General features: G+C 53.1%; 2 protein-coding genes across 2 annotated transcripts in view; both read left to right on the top strand.

Annotated features, from left to right (window-relative positions):
- LOC103754923 (exocyst complex component 1) overlaps positions 1–18,230 on the top strand; it is a 26,136-nt gene extending 7,906 nt beyond the window's left edge. The window contains exons 5-17 of the mRNA XM_018083259.1: positions 2,406–2,633; positions 3,938–4,070; positions 6,445–6,554; positions 7,554–7,703; positions 7,984–8,077; positions 12,496–12,608; positions 12,794–12,904; positions 13,412–13,482; positions 13,593–13,833; positions 14,523–14,706; positions 15,803–16,002; positions 17,686–17,880; positions 17,992–18,230. Coding sequence (XP_017938748.1) covers positions 2,406–2,633; positions 3,938–4,070; positions 6,445–6,554; positions 7,554–7,703; positions 7,984–8,077; positions 12,496–12,608; positions 12,794–12,904; positions 13,412–13,482; positions 13,593–13,833; positions 14,523–14,706; positions 15,803–16,002; positions 17,686–17,880; positions 17,992–18,147 — 1,986 coding nt within the window. The 3' untranslated portion in view covers positions 18,148–18,230. The remainder of the gene's footprint in view (positions 1–2,405; positions 2,634–3,937; positions 4,071–6,444; positions 6,555–7,553; positions 7,704–7,983; positions 8,078–12,495; positions 12,609–12,793; positions 12,905–13,411; positions 13,483–13,592; positions 13,834–14,522; positions 14,707–15,802; positions 16,003–17,685; positions 17,881–17,991) is intronic.
- Positions 18,231–19,278: 1,048 nt separating this feature from the next.
- Positions 19,279–22,822, top strand: GLOD5 (glyoxalase domain containing 5). The gene is made up of 4 exons (XM_008920835.2): positions 19,279–19,343; positions 20,447–20,612; positions 21,584–21,739; positions 21,951–22,822. Exons 2-4 carry the CDS (start codon positions 20,469–20,471, stop codon positions 22,074–22,076), a joined length of 426 nt encoding a protein of 141 aa, XP_008919083.1. The 5' UTR covers positions 19,279–19,343; positions 20,447–20,468; the 3' UTR covers positions 22,077–22,822.

Below are 22,822 nucleotides of genomic sequence, written 5' to 3'. Positions count from 1 at the left end.
AAAAAAAAAGAGAAAGCAGCTTCCAGAATTTATCGTATGCTAAAATACCTGGTGCTGGCATTTTATGGGGAGAGAACCAAAGAGAAAAGAGAAAAAAAAAAAACAAGCCAAAGGAAATATCCTAAAGCACACTGGAAACCACAAGCCCTAAATCCAACCTCCTTTAGCTCCAGTGTTTGCTGTATTCCCAATATATGACTTATTACAGTTGGAAATTCAGCAGTTAATCTGGAAGACCAAACTCCTGAGGTCTGTTCCTGCCAGCTCCTGGCAAGTCCTACAGGCACTTTGTGACTGTTTCCCAGTAAAATACCCTGTGAGAGCAACTAATACATCTCTATTAAGTTATTTGAGATGAAAGCAGCTGTTGAATACATTATTTTAATGCCTCCTAATGAAAAAAATGTGATTTATCTCCAACAGAAATTAATCAATGAGACGTTTCTATTTCTGAGGCTTAATCTGCAGTATTAAGTGTTATTAATACCAGCAAGTTGGACTGGCACATGCATCTATTTAAATGCTTTTCCCCACATCCCAGTGATGCCACCTTGGCCTCCTCTCTCCATAGTAATCACCCACCTCATCTGGGGCTCTCAAAACTCACCGCGGCGACAGCCAGAGAGTTCTGCTCTGCTCCAGGGGGAAGGATGGCACTGATTTGTACATTGCTATTCCTGTGTCATGCCAGGATCCCAGCACCTGGGGAACCACAGGCAGCTCCCAGCAGCTCTGCAGCTGGAGTATATTACTTTTCCAGGAGCAGGGATCCTCTGGAGAGCCCCTTCCACGGGCACTGCCCTGTCGGTGACGCCGGCGATGCTTCGCTCGGGGCAACCCCCCGTGGGGCTGTGAAGCCCTAATAGGACCATGTGAAGGCAGGGCAGGGACAGGCCTGGGGGAGGTTTATGGCTCTTAAGGACATTTAATACAACCTCAAGTTCTGGGCAGAGCTGGGGGCCCTGGGGATTGCTGGAAAGCAGCAGTCCAGGAGTGGGGCCGGGCTGGGGAGGCTGGTTGGGAATGTTTGCTGAGCATCCTTGGTGCTTTTGGAGGTGAGGTTTGTGTGTTGGACAGGCTGGGAGAGCTGGGGGGGATCACCCGGAGAAGAGAAGGCTCCAGGGAGAGCTGAGAGCCCCTTGCAGGGCCTAAAGGGGCTCCAGGAGAGCTGGAGAGGGACTGGGGACAAGGGATGGAGGGACAGCACAAGGGGGAATGGCTTCCCACTGCCAGAGGGTAGGGATAGATGGGAAATTGTGAAGGAATTCTCCCCTGTGCGGGTGGGAAGGAATTCTTCCCTGTGAGGTGGGGAGGCCCTGGCACAGGTTGCCCAGAGAAGCTGTGGCTGCCCCATCCCTGGAAGTGCCCAAGGCCAGGTTGGAGGGGGCTTGGAGCAACCTGGGCTAGTGGAAGGTGTCCCTGCCCATGGCAGGGGGTGGCACTGGATGGGCCTTTAGGTCCTTTCCAAGCTAAAACCTTTTTCTAGAGCTGGAGCTTCCAGTTCATCCTGCCAGCAGTGCAGGTGGAGCTTGGAGAAAGTCCTTAACACAAGGACTGGAGATGCTCAGCATGGATTGTGCTTCCACCCACATCCCTAACCCAGAGCACAGGGTCTGTCCAAGCCACAACAACCCAGCTTGGGTTCCAAGAGGCTTCTCTTTGCTCTTCTTCGCTTCTCTCCCTCCCCTCAGCGAGCTGAGCACGGGGCGGGCCGGGGGGTGCAGCTGCTTCTGATGCTCTTCATTTAATGAAAAAGACATCAGAAAATTAAATTATCAGAGCAGACAAACCTCTTTAAAAGCTTTATTAACCGAGAGAAAAGCAGCAGCCTGGAAAAGCTCAGGCCTGCCAGGCCCGTGCCTCTGGATTGTTTTCTTTCCTGGAACACGGGCCCTGCAAAGGATACAGTGAAGGTTTGGAAGTGTGGGATCTCTTGCAGAGCTTGTCAGCAGCGATTAACACCTGCCCAAACAAGCTCCTGAGCCCTCCTTAGGCAAATTGTGCCTTCAGGGCATGTCTCATGCATGATTTAATTGTTATTAATTGCACTGCCAGAGCAGCTCAGCTGGGAGACAGCCTGGCAGTGCCCTGAGCTGGGCTAAATGGGCTGAGACAGGCCCTTGGCAGGGCCGTGGGGTGCAGGGATGTGTTGGAGACACCCCCTCACACCTGGGGTGTTTTCCTACAAGGAGGCCCTGGCACAGGCTGCCCAGAGAAGCTGTGGCTGCTCCTGGATCCCTGGAAGTGTCCAAGGCCAGGTTGGAGCAACCTGGGACAGTGGAAGGTGGGATGGGATGGGCTTTAAGGTCCTTCCAGCCTAAACCGTTCCAGATTCTCTGCTTTGACTCTGAGCTGAGTCCATCAGTCCCTTCTAAGCCCTGGATCCCCCTGTTCTCCATCCCCAGGCCAACCTCCAGGCCATCATCTCCTCGGAGCAGCAGGTGGCACAGCTGATGAGCTCCATCGACGAGGCCCTGGCAGAGGTGGCCAGGGTGGAGGAGACCCTGCAGGTCTATGATGAGCTCCTGGGAAGTGTGAAGCAGCAGATGGACCACATCCACCGGGAAAACTCCCTGCTGCACCGCATGGTCTCCAACAGGAGCAAACTGATGGATGAGCTCCTGTTCCTCACGGTGTGTGTATCTGTGGAGGCAGTTCCTCTTGGATCTGTTAGAAAACAACTTTCAGTGACCTCAAACACTGAAAACTATGATTTGTATGCAAAGATTAAGGAGCTTCTCTGGCCTAGAAATGAGGGACTGTGTTGTCTTGATGGACACACGGCCGGGATGGACTCCAGGGGATGTGCAGTCCCCTCACCACCACAGGGGTCTCTCAAAGTCCTTTTTCTGGGCAGGATTAGTAATGACAAAGCCAAATGATAATTGAACAGCCAGTAATCATTACCTGGGAATGCACAAGCACAGCAATTAATGAGCAATTAGAGGCAGAACTTGCAACACCCAGCCCTGGTCCAACCTGCTCCCACCAGCACTGATAACCCCCCAGGTAGAAGGGACTTGGAGTGTCCTGAGGCAAACAGAATCACAGGATCAACGAGGTTGGAAAAGACCTCTGAGATCATTGAGTCCAACCTTTGATCAAACCCCACCTTGTCACCCAGACCATGGCACTGATACCACATCCAGGCTGTCCTTAAACTCCTCCAGGGATGGTGACTCCGCCACCTCCCTGGGCAGCCCCTTCCAATGTCTGATCACTCTCTCTGTGAAGAACTTCTTCCTGAAAAAAACTACACATCTACCATGGGAAAGCATTCCAGGGACTCCCTGCTACTCTCTTTGTCCAGGAACCCTATTGATTCTCTTCTCACTTCCCACTGATGGGAGTTTTCCCTTTCCTTTTCTCTCTCTTTTCCTTATTTCCCTACTCTAGAAGGCGATGTGTCCATTCAGTGTGTGCCACCAGCTGTGGCCTTTGTGCCACCAGCCCAGCCCAGCCCATCCCAGCCCCTGCTGGGGGTGAGGACCTTTCCCCTGCGGTACCAGGGGACGGCACAGCCACTGGAAAGACTCCTGAGGACCTCTTGGAATATGGGAAAGCAAGTTATTTACAAACATCCCACACCATAAATGCACCCCAGTTCCACAGCTTACGGTGACCTCTGGGCCACTGACCTTCTCATTTCTCGAGCTGCAGCACCATGAGCTTTTCCCTTCTCCTCCCCCCCACCTTGCTGCCAGTAGTGGTCCCAAAGGTCCCAGCCCTTTGGAAGCTCAGGCTGAGGGTTGCCAGGGTGTCCTTGGCCACCACTGCGGTTGTTGCTGGGCGGAATTTTGGGCTGGGAGGGGATGGAGCGGCGTGGACCTCCCGAGGCAGCTGAGGGGAGCATTTGGCTCTTTCCAGCCAGCAGCTTTCCATGTGGGGTGAAAACCTGGCTGTGCTTGTACCTGCTCTCTTCTGGCTTTGTTTTCAGACCCACCTGGACCTCAGCAAGGAGCACTGGGATGTCCTGAGCCGGGCGGATCTTTCCAGCCCTGCCGGAGTGAGATCCTGCAGTGCTGCAGCAGAGGCTTTGTCTGCCTGCATGAACACCCCCCTCCAGCCTGGTGAGTGGAGAGCAGGGACATGCCCAGCCTGTGCTGCACTCCCTGCACCATTCCAGCTTCCCAGCCTCTGCTGGTGGCCCTGAGCCGCTGATGCCGGAGGGGATGTTCCCAGGAATCAGCTCCCGGGATCACTGAGCAGCTCTGCAGGCTGCCTGGGAAAAGCAGGAAAGAAAGAGAAGGCTTGGATTTGGGAAGCTCAGCAGCAGCAGCAGCACACAGCCAGGGGCACCTGGGGGGGCAGGTTCAGAGCTAGGAAATATTCCCCTGCAGCACATCCAGAGCTGGGAGCTGGGAAACAGGATTGGAGGGTGGGCTTTGTTCTGGAGATCTTGGAATCCTGGAACGGTTTGGCTTGGAAGGGACCTTAAAGCCCATCTCATCCACCCCCTGCCATGGGCAGGAACACCTTCCACAGACCAGGTTGTTCCAACCTGGCCTTGGACACTTCCAGGGATGGGGCAGCCACAGCTTCTCTGGGCAACCTGTGCCAGGGCCTCCCCACCCTCCCAGGGAAGAATTCCTTCCCAATATCTCATCTAACCCTGCCCCTGGTAGTGGGAAGATATTCCCTGTGTCCTGTCCCTCCATCCCTTATCCAAAGTCCCTCTCCAGCTCTCCCTGGACACAGGGAATATCTTCCCACTGCCAGAGGGCAGGGTTAGATGGGATATTGGGAAGGAACTGTTGGAACAACCTGGCCTCTTCTCCAGGTGAACCCCCCCCAGCTCTCCCAGCCCAAATTGGCTCCATTCCTGGAGGAATCCAATTCCTGCTGTAAACAGCCAAGCTGGGCCATCCATGAACCACAGGCACCTCCTGCTGGGCTGGGAAACTGGTCCAGTTTCCATTAGACTTGAGTCAAACTTCCACCAAGCATCTCCCCAATCCCTCTAAATACACGGATATAGGGCAGCACGGTGTGCCAGGGGTGTACAACACCTCCTGCAGCTCACAGAGGGTGGGGGAAAGTCATATTTAGAAATTGTGGTCTCCTGGGGCAGCTCAGTTGTCTGTCCTCAAGCTTGGAAAAACAGTAATCCAGTGTGTGGGAGTTGTTGGAGACCTGCCGGTGTCCGGGGACGTGCTCCTGGCATGAAATCCCGAGTTTTCCTTGTGGGGAGGCTGGGGGTGTGTCCTTGGCCGAGGTGGGACTGAGGGATGCTCTGCAATTTTAGGGTTTTTTGAGTTTCAGCTCCCTCCTGGGCTGGATTTCCTTGGGACTGCAGCAAATCCTCTCCCCTTTGTTGGCTTTTGGGTGCTGGTATTTATGGCAGGATTTACTCCTGTCCTATTCCCCAGGGTGTGAGTGACGTGGGGCTGCAGCCCACGGCTCATCCCCTCCAGGCCATGAGATCCTCTTTTTTTTCCCCTCCAGTCCATGATATCCTGGTTTTTATCCTTCCATACCATGATATCCTCTCTTTTCCCCTCCTTTCCATAATATCCTCTTTTCTCCCCTCAATACCTTGATATCCTCTCTTTTATCCCTCCATTCCATGATATCCTCCTTTTCTCTCAATGCCATGATATTCTCTCTTATCCCTCAATACCTCAATATCCTCTTTCTTTTTCCTCCTCCATTCCATGACATTCTCTCTCTTTTCCCTCAATCCCCTGACATTCTCTCCTTTTCCCTCCATTCCATGATATCCTCTCTTTTCCCCCTCAATACCTTGATATCCTCTCTTTTTCCCCCTCCATTCCATAATATCCTCTCTTTCCATCCCTCCATTCCATAATATCCTCTTTTTTCCCCTCAGTACCTTGATATCCTCTCTTTTTTCCCCTTAAAGCCTGAAATCCTCTCTTTTATCCCTCCATTCCATGATATCCTCCTTTTCTCTCAATACCATGATATTCTCTCTTATCCCTCAATACCTCGATATCCTCTTTTTTTTCTCCTCCATTCCATGACATCCTCTCTCTTTTCCCTCCATTCCATGATATCCCCTCCTTTTCCCTCCATTCCATGATATCCCCTCCTTTTCCCTCAATACCCTGATATTCTCTCCTTTTCCCTCCATTCCATGACATCCTCTCTCTTTTCCCTCCATTCCATGATATCCCCTCCTTTTCTCTCCTTTCCATGATATCCTCTCCTTTTCCCCCCATTCCATATCCTCTTTTTTCCCCTCAATACCTTGATATCCTCTCTTTTATCCCTCCATTCCATGATATCCTCCTTTTCTCTCAATACCATGATATTCTCTCTTTTATCCCTCGATACCTCGATATCCTCTTTTTTTTCCTCCTCCATTCCATGGCATCCTCTCTCTTTTCCCTCCATACCCTGCTATCCTCTCTTCTTTCCCTCCATTCCATGCTATCCCCTCTTTTCCCCTCAATCCCATGCTATCCCCTCCTTCCCCTCCAGGTTCCCGGAAGCTGCAGGCGGTGGCCGAGCAGCTGATCCTGTTTGAAACCCTCAAGCAGAACTTCCAGAACTCTCTCATCAGTCACATCACCAACATCTTCCAGCTGCAGGTGGGCTTTGCTCCAAACCCCGGGAGATCTGAATATCCTGGGAAAAATCACACCAGGGCTGTAGGGGATGATTGTCCTAAAGTGTCTTCCCAAAGAGGTCTTTCCACATCCCTTCACCCTTCCCAGCCCTTGGGTTAGTTTTGCAGGAATGTAGAAGAAATCCAGCCCTGAAGATTTTTTTAGACTGAAGATTTTTCTCATTTTATTTTGGGGGTTGTTGATCTGCTTGTGACACAAAATCCCAGGATAAGAGCCAATCCCTTGATCCTTCGATTAACACTTTCAGTGCTGATTTTGCAGTTTAAAAGATGTGATGGACAATATCCCTCTGGGCAGAAATCTGAAAGGAAGATTGGACTCTTCCAGATTTCCTTTCATGAAAAGGAGCAACTCCCAAATCCCCAGGGCTATTTCCTTAAATCTTCAGTGTTTTCTTTCAAGCCAGGCTGGAAACTGGGAGGGAACTGTGGGATCTCCATCATTGGAGATTTTCAGATCTTGGCTGGACCAGCTGCTCCACCTGGACCTGCCCTGAACCTTCTGAGCTCCACACGACTCTGAGTCTGTGGTGTGGTGGTCCAGCATTTCCAGACCCTGGCAAATCCCTCCTATCCATGGCATCCCACCCCCCTAGGCTCAACCACCTCCCAGTGCTCCAAGGGAGGATTTCCAGCATGTTCTTCCACAAGGAGCTTTTCTCCTGTGCTTTCTCCCATGGTGCTTCCCTGGATTATCCCCTGTGTTACTGTGGGCCAGCTCAGACTTGTTCCCAGATAACGGGATTCAAACTGGAGTTCCAAGTGGTCGTTCCTGCCCTGCTTCAGCTTGGAATTCGCTTCTCAAACCTGGAAATTCAGATCTGGAAATCGGAGAAATTCTGAAATTTCGGAACTGGAAATTGCAGAAATTCTGAAATTTCAGACCTGGAAATTCCAGGGGGATCAGGAAGTTTGCCAGGGCTGTTTTATTTGACCCTTCCTGCTGTTTCTGCTGCTTTAGGGCAGCTCTCAGATCCCTGCTCTTGGGCAGCCCGTCGACAAGTTGTCTGCACCGAGCCATGGACTCCACCACGAGGAGCTGCTGCCCTACACCCCCCTCATGGCCTGGCTGAGGAACAGCAGCCCAGCTCTGTTCTGTGACCTCCCCAAGGTATGGCTGAAATCCTGAACAGATAGTACAGCTATTCCACCCACTGGGAACAGATTGGCCCCACTGGTGAATTCCTGGGGAGGGTTTGGTCTCACCAAACCCCCACGAGCGTTCGGCCCTTCTGGGAGAGTGTCCGGCCAACTTGGCCACAACATGTTGGACCTCTGTGCTGGGGAGGAGCAGCCTGGCACTCAGTGGCAGACGTTGTGTTGAAGGAAAAGGTCTGAAACGCTAAAATTTGGTCTTTTTGCTTTCCCCTGGCCCCTCCTGTCCCTTCCAGGTGTATGCCCAGAACCTCGGCAGACTCTACGAGCGGGAGATCAAAGCCTTCTTCGAACAAGCCAAAACCTCCTTGTTGGGAAGAAGAAAAGGAAGTGAGTGATCTGCAAGTATGACCTTTGGGCTTTGTTGGCAGGGAATGTGACAATCCTCCTCCATCACAGGTGTTTTCCCCGGATTTTGTGCCATGAGTTACTCTCTCCTCCGTGGGCTGGGTCGGAAGCTGGCAGGACGTGACAAAGCCGACTCTGCTTTATGTCAGGCAGTGTTTGTGTGATCTTCAATACCTTGATATTCTCTCCTTTTCTCTTTTTCTGCTCCTCAGAGCTGCAGCTGTTGGTCACCTTCCCCTTGCAGGGCTCAGGAATGCCACAGGGATGGTTGAGCTCCTGTTCTGAGGAGCTGTAGGATGTGGCACTGCCTGGTTAACAAAGCGCAGCCACCCTTCAGCTGTTGTCACCTCCCTTCTCCCTGGCTCTCAAAGTCTTCCTGGCCTGTTCCAGAGTTCCCACCCCACTATTATCTCCTGGAAACAACCACCAAGCTTTCTCTTCTCTTGCTCCAAGAGCTGGAGCTCCTCTCCTGTCAGGACAGGCTTGGGGTTGTTCAGCCTGGAGAATGCTCCAGGAAGACCTTATAATTTCCCCATCGCTGGAAGTGTTCTCCCCATCCATGGAAGTATCCAAGGCCAGGTTGGACAGGGCTTGGAGCAACCTGGGCTGGTGGAAGGTGTCCCTGCCCATGGCAGGGGGTGGAACGAGGTGAGTTTTCCATCCCTCTCACCCCAAACCACCCAGTGATCCTATGATTCTGTAAAGCCTGGTCCATATTTCACACAAGCAGGGCTGCTCACAGGTTCCTCAGGCATGTGAGGAGAAGGCACCAAGCCTGTCCCTGAAGACAGGAGGGCATTTGTAGCAATATTTGCAGAATGATTTCCCAGTGAGCTGTGTGTGGGGCTGAGCTGTCCCGAGGGGATCACTGCCACAGAAATCGCTGCATCTGACTCAAAATATTCCAGTCAGGTGTTTCTGGAGATAAAAAGAGAAGCTGATCTGTCTCCTCTGGAAGTTTTTTATTGCCCAGAAGTCACATTTTCCTTCAGCAAAACAAAGGACTGTAATGGAAAGTTCCATGCCAGCTTGGCCAGGCTTGAATGTCAGAAACCACTTTGCACGGTGTGTTTAGTCCATCAGAGTCATCACTGGGCTCCCTCCAGCTCTGCACCTCCTTCATCACTTGTGTCCAGGTCCTGAGCCAGAGGATGGGACCAGGGAAGGGATGGGAGCCAGGGAAGGGATGGGAGCCAGGGAAGGGATGGGAGCCAGGGAAGGGAAGGGGGCTGGTGGATCCCGTTTCTGGGTGTGCAGCAAAGCCCATCCCAACGTACCCACCACCCCTTCCAGCTCCTCCTGCCCAGTGCCACCTCCCCCTTGGCAAAGACACATGCACCAGGAAGACAGGGCACCTCAGGGCCGTGGGGTGGGACGAGGATGGGCAGTGCTGGCAGGGTACAAGGGCCTGCAAGGGAGCACAGCAGTCCTGGGAAAAAAGGAGGAAAATCTCACCTCAGTAGTCCCAGTGGCACCCAAATGGCTTTAAGCTGGCAGAGGGCAGGGTTAGGTGGGACATTGGGAAGGAATTCTGGGCTGGGAGGGTTGGGAGGCCCTGGCACAGGTTGCCCAGAGAAGCTGTGGCTGCCCCATCCCTACAAGTGTCCAAGGCCAGGTTGGAGCAACCTGGGACAGTGGGAGGTGTCCCTGCCCATGGCAGGGGGTGGGTGAGATGAACTTTAAGTTCCCTTCCCACCCGAACCATTCCATGATTCTCTGACCACTCAGCCTGGCACAGAGGGGCACGTGCTCTGCCCCATCAGGTGAAACAAATAGTTAACCAAGATAATATTCCTCTCTCCCATCCCTCTCCTCCACTCCTGGATACAGCTTTTCAAGGGGCAAAGTGCTTTTTCCTGCTTAAAAATAGGAATTCCTGATAAGAGGCAATGAATGCATTTTCAGCAAGCCAGCCTGGGGAATTAGCAGTGGGGAGGCCAACTCCAATCTGTGCTTTATAAGATAATGTGATCAAGCCCCATTTCCCAGAGAGGGGTGATTGCTTTTAGTTAAACAGCAGGAAATCACAAAGATTGTGCCCGGGATAAAGAGGTTTCCACTTGCAGGGTGATTGATGGGCTTGGAGCAAAGGACTTGGAGCAGAAAATAAAAAGCACCCAGGTTTGTCTCCTCAGGAGCAAAGTCTTTAAAAGGGAGGGGTGTTGGAGATGCCTGTTAAAGAGGCCCTTTATCCCAGGATGGTTTGGGTTGGGAGAGACCTTAAACTCACCCAGTTGCACTCCCTGCCATGGGCAGGGACACCTTCCACTGGACCACTTGTGAAAATAACCTTGTTACATTAAAACCAAGGTGGTGTGGGGCACATGTGGCAGCCAGGCTGCCCCATCCCCTCCTGGTAAACGTTAAAGCAGCCATTTCCTTTCAGTGCTTTGTGTCCAATGTCTATAAAACAGGAAGGAATTAAATCCCAGGAGCAAATCCAGCATCTGGGAAATCTGTCACAGGGGAAAAAGGACACTTTGAAGGCTGCAAACCTGTCCCTGCACAGTCATAAATCATCCAAAAGGGCCATCTTTTTGATCCAAATCATCTGGGGTGGCTGCCCCGGGTGGGATGAGCTGAGCTGAGCTTTGCTGGGCTGGGCTGCTCTGGGCCCTGCTCTGCTCCGTGGGGTGGGAAGGGCCAGGCAGGAAGCCCCAGGCTGGGTTTGGGATGTTCAGCCCGTCACTGATGTGAGCAGAACATTAAATAACAGCCCCCTCCACCTCTGCAGAGCGAGGCTGGTGGGAGATCAGGGGGTTTTTAGGAGGTTGTACCCACGGAGGCACCTTCCCCTGGGCCCCCCCTGGGCTCTGCCTGCCCCTCTCTGGAGCCCCCGGGGGCAAAGCAGGAGGGAGAACATCCCAACCCTCCCTCTGGAGGAGGAGGTGACCTCTCCTCAGCTCGAGGGCACGGTTAAATTCCATCTCCAGCTCTCCTGGATGGGGCCAGCAGCACCAGGGTGTCCTTCTGCTGCAGGAGCTGGGCAGCCACGGGCACTGGGAGCACTGAGAGTCTCTTCCAGTGCTCCCAGAGACCTCCAGAGCCTCCTGCTGGAAGATTTCCTGCAAAACTGGCTGCTCTGGGGCTCTTTTGCAGGGAAAGTTTGGCTTTGATGAAGCTCTGCAGGAACCTCATCCCAGGTCTTTCCTGCTGTTTCCTCCCCCTGCTCAGCTGCTCCCTGGGGTGATCCTGGATGGATGGGAGCCCAGGCTGGGCCTGATAATATCCCTTCTCCCTGTTTTTAAAATATCCCAGCCTCCCTGTGCCACTTCTATTATCGTGGCACTGAATTTTTGGGATTGATTCCCTGCCCTCACAAAGGATTATTCGTGGCAAAATGCTTCTAAAACACACCAGCTGCTGATTTATTGCCTTGTTTCAGCATTATGGGAGAGTTTAGAAGGCAAACCTCAAGCTGTTTATAATTAATTGTGAGCCAATAATTAAGTCTTCTCTCCTTTTCCCATTCCCTTTTCCACACTAACATTTCCAGGCTTGTAAAATCTTTTTTTTTTTTTTCTCCTGGTTTTGCCACTTCCCAGCCGGTGAAATTCTCATTATCCATTGCATAAGGGTGGGAAAAAGGTTCTGAAGGAGCTCATGAATTTTCTCTGTGGTTTTAGCAAGGCTGAGGTCACGAGCAGGGCTGGCTGTCACCTCTCCCCTGCGTGGAGGGCACTGACATCCTTCCCAAAGGTAAAAACCCTGCAGGTAGTGGCTCAAATAAAGATATTTCGGATGTTGCGAGAGATGGAGACCTGACCTGACTCACCCAGGAACTCTGGGAGAGGGAAATGATTTTTAGAATTAATTAGAAAATAATCTGGATGTTTCCCCCACTGGTTTCTTTTCAGGGAGCGAAAGAATGGTTTTTAAATGCATATTTTAAAGGATTTTTTTTTCGATTTTTCCACTTGAGCCAAGCACCCAGTGAAAACAGTGTGGTACAAAGTGGTAATGTTTGAAAAGTATATTTATTTCCAGGTGAATGCTTTTAACTTAAAAAGGTCACTTTTTGGAAAGGAAAAAAAGCCACTCTCACCTCCCCTGGATATTCTTTTATGGCAATTTACCATCAAAACTAAGCAACAAACAGTTTTTCTGAGTCTCTTGCAGGTTTTTCTGCTGATTTATGCCCTTATCACCTGGGCTTTTTCACCCCCCAGCCCTCAAGAGTTAGAACGAAGCCGTAAATAAATAGCAAAGGGGATAAGGAGCACAGCCCAGGGAATAAGAAAAGAACAATGAAAAAGAGAGAGAAACGGGAGTGGGGAGGGAAAATCCAACAGGAAAAGGGCGATTCTCACGTCGGGTGGGACATAAAAAGAGACATTTCAGCCTCCCACGGAGCTGGAGGGGCCGAGGGGGTGAGGATGTTTAACCCACGAGCCCTGCAGGTCTCCAGGAGAGCCCGGAGAAGCCCCTGGGGAACAGGCACCAGCCCCGGTGGAGCCTCCCCGGGAGCAGGGAGAGCCAGGAGGAGCCGCCAGCCAGAGGGAACGTGGTCCAGGTGAGGAGCTGAGCGGTCCCGGAGGGTTCCCGTGTCCCGCAGGCACTGCCCGCATCCCGCGGGCCCTTCCCCGGAGCAGGAGCAGGGATGCTCCGTGTGCTGACCCGGCTCGGGCGGCACCTCGGCTGGGCACGACCCCTCAGTGTGCTGGGAGGGCTCTGACCTTGCTGGTGGTTCCTCAGCAGGTGCTGGAGCAGGTGCTGAGGCAGCTGCAGCCCCTCTGCACCTCGGAGCAGCGGTTCCTCCAGGAATTCTTCCAGCTGAGCCACGACGCTGCAGAGCTGCAGGCTCTGGAGGTGAGTGGGAGGAGGTGTCCTCTCCAGGGCCGTTTTCCAGTCCTCCCTCCAGCCCTGATACCAACCTCAGCAGGCACAACAGGGGGGCTGCTCATCTCTGTCAGGTACCCGGGCTCTCCTGGGCTCTCTAGTGGGGAAGAATGAAAAGGAACTTAATTAAGAGCTCCAGCAAAATCACGGGGGGTCTGAGCATCCAACACAGGACTCCAACAAGGGAAAAAAGAACTAAACCCAGAGCTCAAGTTTTCCTCCCTAAGGCAGAGCAGATAAATCCTGATTTACATCAGATGGGATATTGGGAGGGTGGGGAGGCCCTGGCACAGGTTGCCCAGAGAAGCTGTGGCTGCCCCATCCCTGGAAGTGTCCCAAGGCCAGGTTGGCACAACCTGGGCTAGTGGAAGGTGTCCCTGCCCCTGGCAGGGAGTGGATAAGATGATCTTCAAGGTCCCTTCCCACCCAAACCAGCCTGGGATTCCATGATAATTCCCACTCCTTTCCTTCTTTCAGGCATCTGCCACTAAGGGAGGGGAGACCTTGGCACCTGCAGAGGATCCTCCTTGCACCAAGGGCCGGAGCCAGTACGTGGGTGATGGGACACAGGGGCACGGTCTGCAGTGTCCACAGGGCAGTGCCCTCCCCATTTCATTGCTGACCTCTTGTTTTTGTTGGGTTTTTCTTTCTTTTTAAGACCAGAAGAACCTACAACCCACCTGCTGAGCGAGATCTTCAGCTGCCTGGAGCTGGAGCTGAGGGGTTTTCTGGATGTCTGCAACAAGGTCCACCCTTTTGGCTGCTTGCAGGTCCTGGTCACCTTGAGTGACTCCGTCTTTGGGATGTGGGGCTCTTCCTCAGCTCCCCCCTCGTCCTTCCTCAACACCGTCCTGGGCAATGTGTTGCTCCTGGCCAAGGGCAGCTTCAACAAATGCATCGTGAGTGTCACTCAGAGTGAACCCAAGGGGTCCTGAGGGATGTTTGGCCTCCTCCAGAATCTTCTAACCGGAATCATTTAGGTTGGAAAAGCCCTCCAGGACCATCCAGTCCCCCCCTGTGCCCAACCCCACCTTGTCCCCCAGCCCAGAGCACTGAGTGCCACGTCCAGTCCTTCCCTGGACACCTCCAGGGGGGGGGACTCCACCACCTCCCTGGGCAGCCCCTTCCAGTGCCTGACAGCCCTTTCTGTGAAGAAATCCTTCCTGATGTCCAACCTGAACTTCTAACATGAGGGATGGAGCAGCTCTGCTGGGAGGAAAGGCTGAGACAATTGGGATTGTTCAGCCTGGAGAAGAGAAGCTTTGGGGTGACCTAATTGTGGCCTTCAGGACCTGAAGGGAGCTACGAGAGAGATGGAGAGAGACTATTTCCAGGGGCCTGGAGTGACAGACCAAGGGGGAATGGCTTCAAACTGACAGAGAGTAGTTTTAGATGGGATATTAGGAAGGAATTGTTCCCTATGAGGGTGGGGAGGCCCTGGCACAGGTTGCCCAGAGAAGCTGTGGCTGCCCCATCCCTGTGAGTGTCCAAGGCCAGGTTGGACAGGGCTTGGAGCTTTAGTGACCCATCAGATGACTCTGGGGCCATGTCAGATCTGACAGAGCCACGTCCTGTGTGCTGTTGCCAGGGGACCTTGTGCAAGGAGCTCGAGGAGGCAAAGGTGCCCAGCAGGATGAAGGGTGGGATCCTGCCCTCCGTGAGCCGCTTCCAGGAGTTTGTGGACTTCTCTGAGGAGGTGTTCAGGACAGCTCAGAGGAGAGGGGAGCTGGACAAGGCCCACCTCAGGCTGGCCAGCAGTGTCTTCAGCAGCAGTGAGTACCAAGGCTGGTGGCTGGATGCAAATGTCCCCCTGCAGCTCCAGGAGCTCCCAGTAGGGCAGGGTGGAGGTTCCCTCTCTCCTGGGCACTGCCTGGAGCTGAAATCACCTGCACTGAGCAAGAGCCTGGGAGCATCAAAATTCAGAGAGCGTGGTTTGGGGTATCCCCTTTTTCCTGATCTCCATGTCTCCCTGTCCTCACGGTGCTGCCATCCAGGAGCTGGGTATCCCAGGAGTAGTAATTCTCTTCCTGCCACTCTGACCCCTCAATTTGGGGCAGATTTGAAGTCCCTCAGTCCTGGGGGATGAGAGCACCACCAGCAGCTGGGAATGGGCGTTCAGCCCCTGTTTCCATCCCTGAAACCTGCCACGTTCTGGATCAGCCTTCCAGCCACTTCCAGGACCACTGGGAATTTGCTGAGTGGCTCAACACCTTCTATTTTTGGGTAAATGCTCAGACAAGTTTCCTTCCTGCCTTGAAAAGGCCCTTTTTTGGCAACACAGGCCCTGATGGCACGTTGGGTGTGTGGTGTCTGCTGCATTGGGATGGTCCTGGCTGGGACAGGGGTGGGACACAGCTTTGGATCTAATTCCAACATCTCCTGCCCCACTATGGAGGGAGCAGCTCCTCACTGCAGGTCAGACTCTTCTTCCAAGCTCAGAGGTCCTGGGAGCCGAAGATCAACTTCCCTCAAAACATCAAGAGGGGTTGGGAGAGCAAGGCAGGGAGCTCTCAGTAGATCCCTGGGTTGTCCCAGCTTCTGGTCACTGGAGATTCCCAGGGGCTGCAGGACTAACAGCTCTGGCCACAGACCAGGAGGTGGTGGAGAGAGGCAGCTCCCACCTGCAGGTGTGCCTGGGCTGTGCCACTGATAGATCCATGACCATGGCACCTTCCAGGCTCCAGCAAAGTTTGCAGTGAAGCAGGGGATGTAGGGAATCAAGCTTATGGACAGGGATCAGGATCTGTGTTGTGAATAATTCCTCTGGGACTGGTCGAAGTCAGATGGTTCAGATGAGACACCCTGAGACCCCCCTGACCCAGCCTGCAGGGTCTTCTCTCCACACCTGATTTCCTCTTTTCTTTTAAGTCAATAGTCTGTCCTCAGCAAACCTGAAGGTGAACACACATATGGCCATGATGGAAAATTTCCACCACATCTACTGCTTCCTGTGCCAGAAGAAGATCCCCTGCCTGGAGGACAAGAAGAGAGAAGCCAAGCAAAGGTACAGCGAGCACATGGAGAAATATGTCCTCAAGTGCCTGGGCCAGCCCCTGGAGAAGCTCCATGTGAGTACAGGATCTCCTGACCCTCCTCTGGGCCTCAAAGGGCAGCTGCCCTTCCCAAAACTAGAGATTGATTGGTGTTCAAATGACCCCTCCCTGAATCCAGTCTGGGATTATATGAGTTTGTTGTCACATCCCAGTGTTCCCCCCTTCTCTGCCCGCTCGCTGCCGGGTTTCACTGGGCAGAGCAGCCCCAGCATCCCAGAGTCACAGAACAGCCCAGGCTGGGAGGGACCTTGGAGACCATCTGGTCCAAACTGCCTTGGAAAGGTTACCTGGATGAGAATCTGTAGCAACCCTGTCCAGTCCCATCCTGAAACCTCAGTGGTGGGGACTGTACTTCATCCCGGGGAGGTTGGATTGATGGGATAATCGATGGGGGAGTGATTGCTTGTTCTCACTGGAAGAAAAATCTCTTCTATCAAGACAATGTGATCACTCTGCCTTCACAAGGAAACCTTTTTATCGCCGACAATCCTAAAAATGTGAGGGATTTTCTCACTTTCCTGCTGCTTTTTTCCTCCTGTCCACTTGAAGGCCGTAGACCAAGATACACTCGGGTGCAACTTTTCCGAAGCCAATCCTAAGAATTTCCTGCTCAGCCCCTGCTCTGGGTTGCGTGTCTGTGTCTGGCAGATGCTCATTTTTTCTTTCACGGCTGCCTGGGCTGATCATTCCGACACAGATTCCACACTTCCCGAGCGGCTGCTTTGTTAACTGAGCTAAGAGCACCTGGCTCTGCTTACTCCCTTCCTCCCCTCGACTGTGGCTGCTCTGCTCCTCCTCTCACGGCCCTAAAATCACTCACAGACTGAGCTCAGCTTGAATTATTCATAGGACCTGTTCCTTTCAATTTATTCCCAGTCGTTGCTGTCAAACATCTTGTTGCCTTGACTGGGAGATGAGCTCGGGGTCTCCTGCTTCCCGCTCTGCTTACGGCTTCCAGTCCTCCCCCTGTGAGGGAAAGGATGATTTCACTGCTCCCAACAAAGCCAGTAGTGTATGGAGGCACCTGGATTTCATTCTGCTCAGGGATCTCCAAAATCCTGCCGTGGCCTCTCCATCAGACCACAACAAACCCTTTGGGTTTGAGGACTGACCCCAGGATAAGGAATGTAGGAGCCCATTTCTGCTTGTTGGAAACAGCTCTTACATTTAGGAACTCAGAATCCTTAGGATTTGGGGTGTTTCTCCACAGCCAAATTGCAGTGGAAATAACCCAGGACAGCCTACAGATTTTCAGGATGTGTGAACAGGAGGGTGGACAGGAGGATGAAGGAAGTGATTGTTCCACCAGATGTGGAATTCCGTGGCCGGCTGTGGCACAGATAGAGATGTCTGTCCCAAAAACTGAGAGAACTTTGAGTTTTGCTTTACATTTCTGCAGGTTCTGGGATCCCCCAACCCCACCTCTGGCTCCAAACCCTCTGTGGGGAGCAAAGCTGGAGGAAGCACCGAGTGACTTTTCCAGCACTCCCATTGCTCCAGGGGCCTGCAGCCCTTAGAGATGCTGCTTGCAGAGCAGAACCAGTGGAATTCCCTAAACTCTGCTTTCCTGGGGGATAAACACGCTCCAGTACTTCATTTCAACTTAATGAGGCGTGGGAAGGGAGCTGAGGGAAGCGATCCTGAGGCAGGAGCCCACCTCAGGCTGGCTCCTCATGGAATGTCTCCTTCCCTTTCCAGCACTTCTTCGAAGGGGTGAAAGCCCGCCTGGCTCAGGGGGTGAAGGAGGAGGAGCTGAGCTTCCAGCTGGCCTACAGCAAGCAGGAGCTCAGGAAGGTCCTTGAGAAATACCCTGGCAAGGAAGTCAGAAGAGCCCTGGAGACCCTCTACAGGAAAATCCACAAGGACCTCTCCCCGGAGGAAAACCTTCTGCCGGTAATCGGGGCGGGATGTGGGTGTGACTCTGGGATGTTTTGGGGGTTCAGGGCTGCACAGCTGGAGCTGTCAGGGCCTCCTGAAGGGAGCTGAAGGGGAGCTTTCCCCCAGGTGGTGTGGCACACCATGGAGCAGGAGTTCATCCGCCAGTACCAAGAGTTTGAGGATCTGATCCGACGCTGCTACGCAGGATCAGGGATTGCCATGGACTTCACCGTGGAGGACCTGCTGAGCTACTTCAACTCCATCACTCTGTCCAACGTGTAGACAAGACCCTCTCTGGATGTTTCTGGGAGCAGCCCAGGAACCCTCATCTGCAGCTACACCTTTGAGGAGCTGAACTCAAACCCCTTCCCAAGCCTGAGCTGTGGGATCACACCCTGACCTTAAAGTCCAAGACTTGTCAGTCTTAGACTAGAACTGCCTTGGGGAAGTGGAGTTCTCAGACCCAAACCACAGCTTCCCTGCTCCAAAAAACCCCACTGTGCCATGAGTAAATAAACCCTCCAGACCCCCAGTTTCTGTGCCAGAGTGAGTGCTGGTGCTGCACCTCTTCAGCAGACCATTCCCAGGGGAAAGATCTCTCTCCAGGGACTCTCTCCTTCTTGTCCATGCTCAGATTTCCCAGAGAGCCTTCAACAGAGGGTTCAAACACCCTGAGACCTCCAGGGGTGTGTGGTGTCACCACATCCAGGGATCAGGACACGCTCTGTGTCACTCCCAGCTCTCCAGTGAAAGGCACCTGAGAGATGGAAGTCCAGAGTTATTAATATTAACAGTTTTATTGCTTTTAGCCAAGATTTACTCACATGCCAACTGGAGTGGAGAAAGTGCTACAGTTCTAGACATCCCAACTGGTCCCTGGGGGAATTTTTATCCCATTTCCTTACGACTCTTCCGACACCAATGTCACAGCTCACTAATATATTGTGGTTCTTTAAATGTGACCTCTAATTCTTGGGATGATGATCTCAGAGCTCACTGTCCCTTTCCAACCTTCTCTCTAAACAACTGAAGGTCCCAAATTCTTTGGGGTTTGCCTCGTAGGGCAGTGAGAGCTCAGCTTGTTGCATGTTAGAAAATAATCTTGGAGGCAACATAGTGAACAGGCACCTTGTCCACTGCCAGGGAGGGGGGAGCCTGCTGTGGCTGCTTGCCACATTCCCTGTTCTCCAGGGATAGCCAGTGGGAATAAAATCACCCCAGTGAGAGCTTTGACACAGCACAGAAACCATACCTTCCCTCCCTTGGAAAGGGAAGAACGTGGGGTTAAAATATCCAGGCTCCTTTTCTGGGGTTTTTCAAGCAGTTGGACTTTTATGTCCTTTGGGTCAAGGTTCACCTCAGTGCTCCTGTTTCCAGCTTCCTTGTTCCCTCCCACTCTCCCGTGACGTTCCTGCTCACCCAGCAGGAAGAGAGAGGTCCTGGGGACCCACCTTGCCTGGCTCTGTCCCCTCTGGCAGGTAACCCCCTATTTTTGGTCCCCCCTTTCCTTGCAGGGGTTGGCTGAGGGGCTCCCCTGGGAGGGGAGGCTGTGTTGGCAGGGCTGGCTGGGCAGGAGGTGGGAGCTGTAGGCTCCTGGACACGAAGGTCCTGGAATTTGGGAGGGCCCAGGGGATGTGCTGGGTGGAAGGGATTTGCAGAGTGACTGAGCCAGGTTGGTCTGAGGGGAGGTTGTTGAACACTGGCAGCGAGGAGAGGCAGGGACTTTGTGCTGGGTGTGTTCCCAGCTGCCCCCAGCACTGGGACAGTCACTGGGCACAGGCCAGGCCATGGAGCAGGACAATGGGGTCCTTCTCCAAGCAGGATCCTCTGGCTGCAGGGAGCAGATTCCCTGGTGAGGCTGTGCCTGACTTTGTCCTGACCCTGCTCCTGCGAGATCTCTCCTTGCCAAGCATTCCCTGTGCGGAATCATGGAATCATGGAGGTTGGAAAAGCTCTCCAAGGTCATTGAGTCCACCTGTTCCCCCACCACTGTCCCTAAAAGGGAAGGGCAGTGCCAGGGGGTATGAACCCAACAGAAAACACCAAGAACTGCTGTAAACTCAGGCTGCTGAGCCCCTTCCCCCTCATTCTCATCACCTTGAAGCCCTGGCAGCAGCCTCTGCCTGGTGGTGACACCAAGCAGCTTGAAGGCAGGTGACAACACACGTCCCTGGAGACGTTTCCTATTGCTCTGCCAGGTCCCAGCTTGGGTCTCCACTCTCTGTCTTTGCTTCCCCTAGATGAGTGTCCACACCTGGACATGAGGAAGGCTGGGGAGACCCCAGAGGGGGTTGGAGGGAAGGATCACACACTTGGTCCTCCCTTGGTTTTTGTGCTTTGGGAGCTCAGCATCGTGGTGACATCAGCCCTCAGCGAGGTCACCCAGCTGGTCCTGCAGACCTGGCTCCAGCCAGGGGCTCTGGCAGGCTCAGGTGCCACCAGAGCCAACAGGGGTTTGAGGCCCTTCCAGGGAGGAGAATTTATTGCTTCTGTGCTTGTGCCACCTGCAGGTCAAGAGCAGCTCCATTTGCAGCTGCCTGGACCCGGATGCTCCCAACTTTCATGTTCTCTGGTTTTCCAGGCCAGCTCCCAGCCTTGAGAATATGTCCTGGAAGGAGGAGGAGTGTGTGAGTCCCCCCTCGTGTTTCATCCAGCGCCTGGACCACCTTGTGCTGACTGTGAAGAGCATCGAGGACACTGTGGCCTTTTATTCCAAAGTCCTGGGCATGGAGGTGGTGACTTTCAAGGTAACACGTGGCACAGGTCTGGGTTGGGTCTGGAGGACCTGGAACTGCTGTTCTGGGCCAGTGGATGGGAGCTGTGGGTCTCTGGTGGGTTCTCTGGGCACCTCCTTGGGGTGGGGGTTGTAAGACCAGCACAAGCTGCAGCCCATCGAGCTCTGAGTTTCTGGAGAGTCAAGCTGAGTCAGGGTAAGTCCAACCCATACTGGGAAGGAGTAAAAGTGATAAAAAAAAAAGAAAGATTCTTTGAAAAACAGCTTTTAGGACTGAAGGAGGAGAACCCTGAAACCCACACATCGTCTAAAGGCGTCTGACAAGCTCTTGTTTTGGGATTTCCATTGGCAAAGAGAGGAAAAGTTGATTCATGTTTCCAGGGCAGCCCTAACTCGTCTCCTACCCAAGTTTCAAATGCTTTTGACTGCTTTGAATGGACACACTGCACCTTTTTCACTTCCAAGCTTGTGTCCTTCTCTCCTGCCCCAACAAGTCTCCTAAAAGCAGTTTTAGGAGTTTGTTCTTTAGGTGGTCAGTGTCCTGCATGGCCAGGGGGGTCTCAGGACTCAGTTGCCATATGAACCTACAGAAACCCCCTTGAGATCCTGCAAAGAGATGCCAAAACCTCCTTCCTCCCCCTCTTCCCATCTCATCAGCTTTGTCCCCACTGCAGTGTCAGCCTGTCCCTTTCTTTGTGTGGCTGCTGCCAGGCAGGATAGAGAGTGTCCAAACCCAAAAACTTCCATCACTGTGGTTTGGAAGCATCTGGGTGTGTCTGTAGGACATTCTTGGGTCACTCCATGTCTCGAGGAATATCACGGGAGCCTTGCAGTGATCAATTTTTGGATTGCCACAAAGCCAAGCCCTGAGTTAGCAGGACCACATCAGATCCCCAGAGCTCTTAGGGCTGCACAGGTGAGTGGATGCCGAGGATTTCCAGCCCAAGAAGTCTCATTTACTCTGGTTTTCCTCTCTGGGGACAGGGAGATCGCAAAGCTTTACGTTTTGGCAACCAGAAGTTTAATCTGCACGAGGTTGGGAAGGAGTTTGAACCCAAGGCTCGGTGCCCAGTCCCTGGCTCTGCAGATCTCTGCCTTGTCACACAGGTGCCCCTGGAGCAGCTGCTGGATCATCTGAAGGTGAGGCAGGCAGGGGGTGTCCACAGGGCAGTGGGATCCCTGGAGACACGAAGCCACAGCCTCCAAATGACACTTTCAGGGTCTGTGTCTTGGGGAATGTCGGGATTGCCTCATCCAACAGCTCACGTTCTCAACGCTGGGGGGAAGAGTCAACAAAACCCTGAGGACACGACCTTGAGCATTAAACCCCTGCTCTTCTGTCTCCTCCCAGGCCTGTGGGGTTGCTGTTGAAGAAGGTCCCGTGGCCAGAACTGGTGCTGTGGGTCCAATAACATCCATCTACTTCCGAGACCCCGATGAGAACCTGATTGAGGTTTCCAAGTACTGCAGCCAATGAAGGGGAACTCTGAGCACAGCCCAGCCTCTGCCTGTGTCCCAGCAGGAGACAGGATGCAGAGCCCAGCCTTTGGATGGCCAGCTCCAAGCTTCTCCTTTGTAAACCTAGAACAAGTCTCAAATCCCAGCCATAAAAGTAGGGCTGTGTGGACACTGAGAGTTTTCCCAAGGCAGAGTTTTCCTGCTCAGCTCCCACTCCTGGGCATTTTTCCTAATGTCTGGCAGCTGAAGCCCCTCATTCTACAGAAAAGAACCTGCCATTCCTCCTCTCTTCATGGTCACTTTGACACAAGTGAAGATTTCTGTCTCCCTTCCTCTCAACTCCTGCTGGTCTTGTCTCAGGCCTGTGGTTCAAATCCAGCTGTGAGTGTCCGAACACGCTTCTTGTCTGGGCACTGGGAACTTGGCCTCAGTGTCTGACACTCAAACACTCCTGGAAATGAAGCCCCATCCTCCTACTCAGCTCTGCATCAAAAGCCACAGGGCTCCTGACTCCAGGGGTGGGAAAAAGCAGAGGTGAGGTGGCAACATGATGGGGAGAGAGTCCAAAGTCCTGGATTTATGCAGGGATGAGGAGGGTGGTCCACTCTGACTCTGACAGATGGCACTTGTGGGACCGCCCTAAGTTTTCTGCTTTCTTTAGTTGTTTTAAAAAAAGGAATTTCACAGTTATTTCAAAAGCAGAAAACAAGGCAGGAGGACCTGGGGCTTCTCAAGGAGAGCAGTTCCCCAGCTGGCCACACTGAG

This window comes from Manacus vitellinus, unplaced genomic scaffold (genome assembly GCF_001715985.3).
Source record: "Manacus vitellinus isolate BGI_N305 unplaced genomic scaffold, ASM171598v3 scaffold_62_pilon, whole genome shotgun sequence".
NCBI lineage: Eukaryota > Metazoa > Chordata > Aves > Passeriformes > Pipridae > Manacus > Manacus vitellinus.
The sequence above is the reverse complement of the archived record's forward strand: the minus strand, read 5'-3'. Positions and strand labels throughout refer to the sequence as shown.